General features: G+C 35.9%; 1 protein-coding gene across 1 annotated transcript in view; it reads right to left on the reverse strand.

Annotated features, from left to right (window-relative positions):
- Positions 1–12,439, reverse strand: part of PTPN12 (protein tyrosine phosphatase non-receptor type 12) — a 79,742-nt gene that overhangs the window by 20,252 nt on the left and 47,051 nt on the right. The window contains exons 8-11 of the mRNA XM_064505220.1: positions 11,426–11,568; positions 9,552–9,618; positions 8,876–8,953; positions 8,672–8,770 (exon numbers count right to left, since the gene is read on the reverse strand). Of these exons, the coding sequence (XP_064361290.1) occupies positions 8,672–8,770; positions 8,876–8,953; positions 9,552–9,618; positions 11,426–11,568 (387 nt within the window). The remainder of the gene's footprint in view (positions 1–8,671; positions 8,771–8,875; positions 8,954–9,551; positions 9,619–11,425; positions 11,569–12,439) is intronic.

Below are 12,439 nucleotides of genomic sequence, written 5' to 3' on the forward strand. Positions count from 1 at the left end.
GATTTCATTCATAGCTGTAAAAAATTTTTTCATTCATAGCTGTAAAGCTGACAAAAACATAATACTTAAACCCTATGGTCCAAATATCCATAACAATACATGAAAATAATGCATGGCAATACTTTATTTTTTGGCCAGCATACACTGAGATCACTTTCCAATTTACACACAGATTAAATTCTACACTAAATTCACAATAGTATTTTATATTTTCTGCATCCAGTTTCAAATATTGCTGAGTAAACTTTGTTTTGCATATCGTTGTATATGCCACTAGAGAAAATTCTCAAAAGCTAATCTTCCAGGTTAGTAGTGAGCAAGCTCCTTTAACCCCTCCACATTACTTATATGCAGAGCACTTATTTTCTAGTCAGTCTAATTATTTTCACTTGTACAATCAGTCCATTTAACATAAGACTAATCTACACTGCAATAAAAAAAAATGAAATTTTCAGCAACTGTAAGTCGACAAGTGGATTAGGTTTAATGCACTGTTTTAAAACACTTTCAAACTGTCTCCCTTTCGTGTATAATGAAGTTTAACACATGCTGCAGAGCACAAAGATTTTTATTTCAGGAGGACCATAAGATATGTATAAATAGATGACGCAAAAATCTAAAGCTGATATACCATTTCCATGCATGTGTCACAGCTGTAGATCCAACAAAACCAAGGAGGAGCTTAGTGTTATCTTCAGTTTAATACGTATTTTATTTTAAAAAAATTCTTGCAGGGTTTTTTTTCGTTAGAAAACTAATTAAGAAAAACATCTCAGAACCTAAGAAACTTATTTCAAAGCAGAATATCGATTTTAAGCAATGGGCCCTACTACCTTTCAGCATACCTGTTCAGGCTGGGTGAGAGACACAAGCAACAGGAAATGCCCTGTTACTTTCTGCTTCAAATCTGATAGTTACATTTGAATTAGAGAGCACCCTTCCTAAGGCTGGTAAACATTTTTAGCTTTCGAAGATACACCATAACTAAGTTCTTTCAACAGCTAACTACCCTCACTTAAAGATATACCTTGTTAAATCTAAATTTAATTTCCATTACCAGTCATTTTAAACGGTTATCTTATCACTGTCTGCTGGTGTGAAGAGTCGATTATCAAACTCTATTCCCCAGTATGCTAACTGAAGTGAAGCTTTTCCGGTGAAGAATTAATCTTTTAAGTCATTCCTATTGTTCTTCACTGAAACCCAAACCTCCATTAAGTAGCTGTCCAACCCAATAGTACTCCAGCAGAGGAAAGTACTATCTTACTCCTACTCTCTATTGTTCACATATCAATGGGCTGTGTTAGCCTTTTCAGCCAAATTACATCAGGGCATTCATTGTCCTGTTGATTATCAATTGTAACTGTCAAGCTTTTTAGAGTGAGTTTCAATCAGCAGAGAAAAGCCACTTACATTTACATGGCCACAAACAAGCAGGTGACTAAGTTCCCATTATAGTCAACCAAGATTCATTAGTTTTGAGCCGTGAGAGCTCACAAACCTATTCACGTTATCAGCCAGTAGGATGGGGATGAAGGTAATAGATCAGTTGGCTCCACTGACTATACTTGAAGTTTAGACATAGCTCACACACAAAGCCTCATTTCAGTCTGAATTCTGCTCTTTTTGTTCCTGGATGCAAGCCTTTACATTTTGCAGTATTGAAGCACGCTCATGGTCAACTTGCCAAATGGTCCAGATCTTTCTGCATTCATGTCATAACACACTGCTTCTCTAAGTATTTGTCATCACAAAACTATTCATAATGATTTTGGGTTTTACAGGAGTAATGGATTAAAATAAAATTAAAAAAGCAGTAATAGTACCAGGTCATCTGATCCTGTTGTACCCTACTGAACTAGCATTATTATTCAGTGGATAGCTCTCAAATTGAAGTGCACCGTGAACTAGATTTAATACATTTAATTCTTTCTTTTTTGTATCACTTTAACTTCTTAATAAAACTGCACAGCAATTGAAACAGCTGATAAGACATTGACAAGTAGTATCATTGCTATGCTTGACGTGTAAACTGAATGCAGAATCAGGTTTATTTAATCTAGGCACAACAGTACTTCTTAAGTCCTTTGACAGTTTTCCAAGACTAATTCAAAAACAGTAAAAGTCCAAAGAACTTTTAAAAACTAACTGCAAATTATTCCAGACATGCTAATTTAACAAGATCTTCTTATCATATCGTTCAAATATGCACAAAAGCCATTTCCAACTTTTCTGCATTGGTTCACGGGTGACTGTTCAGACTGTTTTTTTCTTTTTTCTTTTTTCCCAAGCATATTAACCACAACACTGCCCTCACCCAAGGACAAAGCCATACAGAAGGTTGGTGCCAAAAATGCTGAGGATCCCAGTGTCTAATAGCAACAACGCAGTTTCCTACCCAACTGTTGTTTCCCCCCCACCCGGAGTTGTGCAAACAGGGTAAACTGTGAACCTGTCCAGTATCCAAGTGTCACTACAGGTGGCACCAAATGCACTGACACTGTATCAAAAAGATCCCCTTAATCGTCTGTTCTAGTAACTAGAGTTAGAAACTAATGCAACTGCCTGCTGAGAAAAGGAAGGGCTGTTCTGCCTTGTTTCACCACCACAGCACATCAAAGCTTCACTAGGAACAGGTAGGGCAGAGAGATATTAGAAAGAGTAAGACCTTCAGAGAAACAATTTCTCCCCCTTGCCACTAACTTCTCTATCCTACATCTGATCAGGAAATTATTCTGGTTCAGTTCTGGCATGACAAAGTTGTGAGGAATACAGATTTCAGATTTATGCACTCTTTCTACAAGGCACTGACAAGGGAAAGGGTGTGCCTTTTGGCTGCAGCGTAGACCTTAACTTGTCCAGAATATAGATCTGCAGGTGCATCTCTCCTCCTACATTTGTAGAGTGAACTACTTGTGCACACAATTTTTTCTGAGATATGGCTTTCTCCCAGGCAAGAAAAGAAACCTATTAATAAAGTTAACATGTCAAAGTTTTCTAAACTTTGTACACACACAGTAAGAAGCTCAGTTTCTAGCTGAGACAGACAAAAGTAACTAAAGAGCCACAAAGTACTCTGCCATTTTTGCTACTAGTAATAAAGCATATGGATACACCTTGTAAAGAGTGTCCAGACTCAGGTGTCTGAAGCATATATGCAACAGCAGTTTACAGAAAAGTCCTTAAAAATTTAAAAATAAGCTCCACAAATAGCCCTTCATTTAAATTAATTGATCTACTTATAGCTCTGTTTATAAGATGACATAACTGCTCTGCTTAACAAATTAGCTACTGCCATGGTATGATACCATACTTGTCATATTCAAAAATTAGATTCACAAAATGGTACCTTTATAATTGACCCCAGAAAAGATGCCAGTGGTTACCCACACTTTATATGCTGGGAAGACTTCAGGCCAGCTACATGTTCAAAAGCTTTTGTTTCTGCATTAGGTTAAATGACAATCAATTTACTCTGTTCTGGGCACTTTAAATCAGGAATAAGAACGTTATAGGAACTATTGTCACCAAAAGGAAAGGACCTCACTAATTTAACTAGTTCAGCTGACTGACATTTCTGTGAAGGCAACATTCGCTTTTAGACATCCTATACCCTAATGAAGTGAGGTGTATTTACTGACAAAACTTTACAGGCATTATCCAGATGCACTAACCCACAGAGGAAAGAAAACACATGCAAACTTTACTTTAAAATGCTGCAGCAGCATAATGTGCTATGTTACTACTGGACCTCTTCTCCCTCTTAGTTTTTAACTGAAGAAATGCTGCTTGCTGAAGCCTCGGAGCAAATCCATTATACATGTTCAGTTCTGTGTCATGAGAGGTAATGAACAACCAGTATTTTGAGCATCCTGGAGTAACACCAACTTGCTGATTTTGCTTTCTGTCAGATATCGAAACATGTGAATGGGTAAATATGCAGAATTACTAGCACAGAGTGGAAGAGAGGGAGTTCAACTGTAAAAGTGAATGTAGGGTATCTCACAGAGATGACCTCATCCACTAAGAAAAACAGATGGCAGAATTAAGAAAACCACCCTTCCAGCCCTTTTAATCACAGCTTATTGGCATCAGTCAACACTCTGATGCATCTCTAGACAGATGTTGTATTGTAGGGCAGAGTATGATTTTGAAGCAAAAAGCATCAGCTTAAAAAAAAAGAAAAAGAAAAACAGACACAAGTCTATATAGTCCACAAGGCTATCATGTAGAATTGATTTTTAAAGTGGATTAGGAAACATGCAATTTATTCAATGAAATAGAATTGTTCAGTGCACCCCTCTGCTTTCTTACAGAAGATCTCTCCTCTATCCCATTATGGTGGGCTTCTTGCTGCAAGAACACAAAAGCATTAACAATACGGGGGGAAATAAAACAATAGGAGTTTTCCCCATATTTGCCTCTTTATGGATCAACTGCTGAACTGTTCAGGAGTTCCAGTATCCTTGTCAAGTTGATCTGAAGGAGCAGCTACTCAGACCAAATCAAAACACTGGTAGTGGTTAGGAACTTCTAGGTATTCTGTTAAATTTTGCACATTAAAATCTTTCCACTGTTCTGGTAATCTTAGCCTAGAAATGAAATAAAAAGTGATAGAAATTGTAAATTTATTTTGAGAAATGCAATACTGGCAAGGGTGTTTAGTTGGAAGAATCTAAGCAATTAAGTGTAAAAGAAAGTACTTATTGCATAACTTATTCACTCCATTAACTTGCAGTTCCTGAGCACCTGATATTGTTGATTAACTAAAATTTGAGAAAGAAATCCCACTAACCTTTTGGGGGTCTCCTAGGTGGAGTCAAGTGAAGTGCCATATTTATATATATGAAAGACTACATAGAAAGGATAAGATCAGAAAATCAAATACTCAGATTGAAAGTGTAGGTTACATCTGGTCCGCAAGGATACAGAGTAACTCACGTGTTCCTGTGGTAATGCAGTGAATAAGGAATTTAAGGCAAATGCTCTGTCCACATTCAACCTGCTAAGGAGACCTGAAATTTGACATCCTCTTCCAATGGCAGGTCTTTTCCCACCTTCCTCCTCCAGTGGATGAATCACAAAAGTTTGAGTTGTCACTAGCTTTGAGCTAACGGAGGATCACAGTTTTAGACAGTGACTTCAGATTTCCCAGACGTTCCTTAAGATTCAAGACTTTCTGCTCAGGAATTGCAGTACATAATTTTCTTTTGGAACTCATACTAGAGACATCTAATTTCATTCAGAAACCTTTTGTGCTGGCAGAGCACTAGCAAATTCATTGCAAAGACTCTTCTAGAAGTAATGTCAGGGCTTCCCTTAAAAGGGATTTAGACATTCCTTTTGTTCTTATCATAAAGCAGCATGGGAACCACAGAGCATCAGTAGATAAAAAGGAGAAATATTTTAGACAAACAATTCACTGAAATGATTCTAATAAAACTTTCCAAGCACAGGCAGTCAGATAAATGTCTCTGAAGACATAAGGGGTTTTTTTGGTTTTTTTGTTTTTTTTAGAATGCTATAACAGCCAAAAATATCTTTCTAAACTGAAAAAGTGAAGAGAATTTCAATGAAGCCTTTTCACATATTTTTCAAAGCATTAATGTTTTTGAATATCAACATTCTTCTATAACAGCTGATTCTTCTACAGCACCCTAAAAGGGTAATCAATTGCATCAATAGCACTCTGTCATTTTTATAGAATAAAAGCGAGAGATACCTAAGAGTACTAGCAATGTCATATTTTGCAGAAAATGTTTAATAAAAGTTTTCTATTAGTGGAAAAGGGCAAAACACAAAGACTTGTAGTTTTGTAGCATGGATGTTTTTGTTAACTGTCAAAATTCAACAAGAAATATTCTTAAATGTATAGTAAACTAATGTATTTCTTTTTAACTTGAATCAATTTGCCTTTTTCCACATACAGAACATCCGATTTCATGGAATTTTATCCAACTCCTAGATTATCCAAGACAACCGTGGTTAATTTCAGACCATGGAGATACCTCCCAAATAGCTCAAGCTACTCTACTGCTACAACTCTGACTAATACTTTACCACATGATCAACATTTATGCGCTCACATCTATCTCACAGCATCCAAACAGAAAACCAAGTGTAACTTGGTTTTGTAATTTATGATTTACACATTCAATATTATTTTATATACATTTATGCTTCTAAATATTCACAATAAAAAGTGCAATGGTACTGCGATGGTATACAATTACCTCACTGTAGTATATCATCATATGTAGATTTCGTACAAGTTTTTGAATCTTTAAATCAACTCTTATTAGAATTTACAATTCAATTAGAATTGTATTTTAAATACTGAACATGTTTTTTGTTGACATTTTATGGTATTGTTTCCAGCATGGCAGAGTTGGCAAGCTCACAAAAACACATGTTCGGGATTGTATCTCAGCTACTTCCTTGTGAATACTACTACTTATTGCCAATCAGATTAACTTTTTGCTGTGATGCTACTGGCAAACACTGTTTGCAAAACTTAGGTAACTTAAACCTATCAAGCAACTGAAATAGCAAAAGCAACTGGACAGTAAAACCACAAAACCAACCCTATAAACTACTATCAGTGTAAAATAAATAAAGAGGATTTTTTTTTTCATCTTTTAGCAGTATGATCTCCTGTATAACTAACAATATTATGTCCAAAGTAGGAGTATTCTTTTCTTCGGAACTGTTTTCACCAAACAATTAAAACCCTGGAGTGTAGAGGATTGCACAGTTGCCACTGCTTCCAAACATTCAGAAAGTACAAAGCAAGGACTTTGGTTCATACCAAAGAAGTTTCATATTATAACAGAAATAATTTTTGTCTATCTTTTTAAGAGCTGTCTAAAGACCTCACCCTTAACATGATCATATTATTTACCCATCGGATGGCTACTTGTTTTCCTGGCTGAAATCTGAGAAGCAGAATGATCCAGACAATACCTCGCTGCTGTTGTCGGTATGACTCAGACTAGCTACCACACAATTCTGTGGTAAATGAATACAGGAATTTAAATCAAAATGATCAAGCATTACGATATTTTAAGTCCGTCATAGCTACTACTTCAGATACATGACCACTGCATGCGGACCTGCGCAACCACAGCAAAAAAGCAGCTACAGCTGCCCCTCACTCTAAAGCCGTAGTTTATAGAGCAAAGTAAGCTATCAGATACCAAAGCACCGTGAACAAAACACTCAGCTTTGCTTCCACTAAACAACTAAATCTATGTAGTTATGCTATGCCACCACTATAAACTGTGGGTGAGTTTTATGACTTATTAAGCACCATTTAGATACAATTAAAAAAATAGTCCAAACCTCATCAGTTCCAAGGCCAGAAGACAAGATACATTCAAATCATCCAAAAATTTGCCACAGGGATGCCAATTTCCTGCCCCAGCACATGGTTAGGATAGGTTATCAAGATAACACATTTATTTCTCTGTATCCATCTAATACTTCTCACCTCCCACTCCCTACAATCAGGAAAATGTCTTCCTATAGGGTCAATTCTAAAGACTGAAGGTTCACTACTAATAGACAGAGTAAGAGCTAGGAAGCAAATTTAAGAGCCTACACTATAATTTTTAATGAAGCACTTTAAAACTTCTCTGTACCAAAAACTTATGTTAAAACTTCATGTTAAAACAAACATTCTGGGACATATCCCCTAGTTAAAAAAAAAATGGACTAGAACATTTTGGGGAATAACCTGACAGTTTTTTTTTTCTTTCTTCTCCAATCTTTCCACTAAGTTCCAGTACAAACAGTATTTCAAAACAACATATAAGCTAACAAGATCATTCAATGTGAGCCCTACCCAACCACATCAAGGCTGTGTTGGGCCACGATCAAGGTAGTAAGCACCAGCACATAAAAAACAAGTCTCAGAGAAGGGTGCTAACCTGATCAATGCTTGTGATCTCGTAGTTTTAAAGTCAGGCTCAACTACGATATTTGGGGGGGCAGGGGGAGGATGAAGTTTTTCCATTTCCAGAGTTTAAGTTAAATACAGATCAGCTAGAGATCGTTTCAGCTGTAACCAGCAAGTTACAGAATACAACATAACCACTGAGTTACTGAGTACAACTACACTGTAGTATGTTTTTGCGTGTGTGTACACATACATATACATGTATGTATTCATTTTAGGCTGGAGTGTTTAATTTGCTCTTTATCATCTCAGAAGGTCAGACTTAGACAAAATTTTCATTTCCTGTTGATATTACCACTTTTTGGGTAAGAAGTGCCAGTCAAAGAAAGAGAACAAACAGATAAGCTGTTAAAGCATCAACTACTGTCACCTCAACAAGCTAAGTGCACGTTTCTCAATAGTTTAAATGCTGAGTTGAGGTCCTGTAATTCATCCATGCTAGAATTCCCTCTATTGCTTCCACCACTGCAACTGCATTTGGGATAAGTGGTAAATATTTCTTTAATTATCACTCAACTTTTCCAACCAAATCTTCAGTATACATTAAGTACAGGCTAATTGACCCTACTGAAAAAAAAACCCCATATAGTCTAAACAAGTTCTGTATCTTCTTTAACACCACAGAACACTTAAAAAACAGATCTTACAACAGAAACAGAATCAAAAGCTAACAGTTATAAAAGATTGAAATGCGTATGTGAAAAACAAACATACCACTCCATCTGCAATCGTCCAGTCTGCATTACTTTCATATTTTTGCAGTTGCTTTTCAAATAGTTGTGCTATCGCTCGATGAACAAGTTCATACTGCTCCTACGATAGGTTACCAGATAAAAATTAACGCATGCGATCTTTAAAAAGAATGATAGTATATTACTTCTCATATGGCAAGAGAACCATTGTAGAGCAAACTATTACCTTTGTCTGCACCGCAGAATGCCTTTGTGTCCTCATTTCTTGTATTAAATTAAATACATTGAATTCTTCAGGTATTTTCTGAAATACAGAAGTCAATACAATGACTTAAATGTTTGTCAGAACAGCAATAGAGAAGGTGCCAAACATGCAAAACGGTATTTAACTTTTCTAGGTTCAGCTGATCCAGTCTCTCCCATCCAAATCTACTCAGAATTGTTTATAAGAACAAATCTCCTCCTGAATGGTTTTAAAACCTTGATTTACACCAGATAAGAGCATTTATAGTATTTTGAAAAGGAAACATCCAATGAAAGCATTAATATGACACTTCAACATTACTAATGCTTCATAACCTAAAAACCTCAGAATGAAATTATTCCTGTACATTTGAAACCTGCAAGATTAAGTAAAGACTGAAAAAGTTGAATTCAAAATCACTTCATATTGAAATATATTCAAATACAGAATACTTACAGATTTACAGTGTCTTTTTAAAGATATTTTCCTTTGACTGTAAGTTAATAAAGCGTGACTGTGATGAAACTACTCATCCAACTTGACAAAACAATTTTGGAATGTGTTAGATATTTCATTATTTTAAAGGATTTGGAAGCTTGCTTAAGCGTTGTTATGAAATGATGGAATGCCACAAATTTGTTCTTTTAAGATTCCTTACCCCAGCTTTAAGCAAATTCCACGTATAATCTATGGCACAGATGGCTCCTGTTCTTCCACACCCTGCACTATGAATATAAACAGTTAGGTTGTTAGAGTTATTTTAAATAGTTAAAAAGACACTATAAGTTTCACATTTCCAGAGTCCATGCAAAAATAAAAAAAATTTCAGTTAAAATCCCTCAACTATCATTTTCACATGGCTCAGTCTGACACTATAATATGCTTTAAGATCAAGAATTTAGCAGCAGTGTAAAATGAGGTAGGGTAAGTTCTTAAATGCATAGCCAATTGGAATTCCAATCATTAGAAATGTTTCTGTGCTGACATTTTTATTGTCTCTTTCCTCACACTATTACTAATTACCACTGCTTCAATAGTAAGGATTTTGTCTATCATTAAACTTGGACATGTTATATAGCAGAATAAAATATGTTAAGGAATCCCCAGACTTCTGATTCAGTATATCTGTATTTTAATCGAATAAACTTAAATATGAGTGATAAAAAATGACACAGTGAACTGCCACATTTATTCTGCCTAAGAGCATGACTTTATCCATTTTATAGATAAAGAGTTATAATCCATGCATATTCATTACATTATAATTATAGTGTTGTAGTAAACTAGCTCAACAATTTTACTGGCATTCAAGAAATGAACAGGCCAGAGGTAGCTTTCCATGCTAAATACATTCCTTGTGAGTTTAGACTTCAATCACTTCTAATGGCAAGTTAAAAAAGCATGTGGCCAGTACATGTAGACAGTAGATTTCTGTAGAGAATAAGCAAACTTGAGAGTTGGCAGGTTCTCAACAACCTAACATTTGCAGGCTTATATATGAGAAAAATGGAATTCAGACTAATAATCAAATACTCTTGTACCTATGGATTTCTTCGACTGCTAATCAAAACCTGTAACATTTACTAACAGTTCCTTGCAGATACTAGTTTACAGTGTGAAGCTTTCTGTTAACAAAGTCAGAGCTACACTCAGTTCTCTCAGCTGCAAAAAGAAGTGACTGCAATTCATATCTGAATGAAGACAAGTCAAAAACAAAAAGCAGTAAAACCAGTCTTATTACTGGCAAATAATCTCTGACCAATGTTTTGAGACAAGTTAGTTTTCACTACAGAGTGTTAACAGACATGCCAAATTTGTCCCATGTTAGAAATCTAAAGATAAAGGCTATGGAGCTTTGAAGTTAAGTTTCATTGCTCGGGTCCAAGAAGGACAATTTTCCCTAGTCTATCAAGTCATTGCAACACCAAATGGTGCTAAAAACAAAAAAACAAACAAACCCCCCCCCCCCCCTCAAATATCAGAAGCAAGAACTTTCCAGAGAAATTGTCAGAACTTGTGAATTAGTCAAAACAATTTCAAGGCAGTTTAGTTCCAGTCCCTCTGCTAGCCAAATTTCAGGTCAAAGATAGAACTGCTGCTCAGAAGCAGCGAATCCCAGCCAGAACCTACAGCCTGCTGATTAAGGTGACACGTTAGAAGAAAGAAAAGTTCTTGGGTAGTGATGCACACGGTGCTGTATTCTTTCATGTAGAAAAGAAAGCCTTCATTGCTAATCTGATCTGCAAAGACTTTCAAAAAGTCTATTTCATCCTAATACAGATTTAGATATTCAGCTTTAAGAACAGCAAAGTTGTCTCCCTTTCAAAAAAGGTAACTGTCTTCAGCTGAAGTAGCAGGGAAATTTCACCATGGCACAAGTTTTAAGGCAACAAGGAATACATAGCTTTTGAGCCAAGTTTTGACATGAGGAAATGTTCCTTTGTAGAAAACTAAAAATAATTGCAATTTAGAATTGAACTAGTATATCTTGTACCAAATGCCTAAACTTAAGAAAATAAATATATTTGATACCTGCAGTGTATACAAATTGGCACATCTTCGTGTTCCTGGTATTCTCGCATCAAGCTGATCATGTCCAGAATAGAATCAAAAGACGAAGGGACGTCATGGTCAGGCCAGTTGACATAATGAAACTGATAGACACTACGAGTCTCCTGAGGGATGAGGGTGGGGGGAAAAAAGTGTTAATGATAATGCATTATTTGACCATTTTGTATGAGATAAATAGTGCTATGAGGATTCATTTTTTGCATAACTACTTTGGAAGATCAAAAATATTTACTGTATAAAAAAAGTTAGAGCTTATATTGCTTGAGAAACAAAAGGGAAACTTCGAAGTGGTTTTTTGAGTACTGCTAATGTTTAAGCAGTATGAGATATTTCACAGAAGGGGTGAAAAACACCTCACTAGTATGTGTGTTAAAGGACCCACAATGCTGCACTACTTAAAAAGATTCTCGGGGGGGGGGGGGGGATTAAAAGATGTTCCTACAGTCTTAAACTGAGAAAGGGGATAGAAAGGGGAAAGACCACCATGAAAGGTTCTTTTTCCAATCTTATTCCAGTAACTTTTATTGAAAAAAAAAAGTATTCTTTGACAATTTGTCAGATTACAAAATAAAGTTGAAAAGAAAAGGGGAAGGGGGAAAAAATCAGGACATACCCAAATTTGGACCCCATCTGCAACAAAAGTAGGTATACTTTTATTCTAGCTACTTCATGTTACAATAGCACTAAAGGCAAGGCAAAAACCAGACTTTAAAACACAATAGTTATTGAAGTACCTGAATTCCTGCAACGACTAAGTAAATTGTCTTTATCACCATCTATCCAAACTATCCACAGTAAAACTAGCTTTACTGCACGTTTCCAGGCTGCTGTCACACCTCTTGATTCTAGTATACCTTTAAAGGAATGCACCAGAGAGGCAGAGCGTCAACTTTCTGATCCATAAAGGTAACAGGTTTCAGGACCTATGCTACCTTCTGTTTCATTATTAGAGAATCAACATAGTGGGCCTTTTGA

The sequence above is a fragment of the Dromaius novaehollandiae genome, chromosome 1 (assembly GCF_036370855.1).
Source record: "Dromaius novaehollandiae isolate bDroNov1 chromosome 1, bDroNov1.hap1, whole genome shotgun sequence".
In the NCBI taxonomy this organism is placed as follows: domain Eukaryota; kingdom Metazoa; phylum Chordata; class Aves; order Casuariiformes; family Dromaiidae; genus Dromaius; species Dromaius novaehollandiae.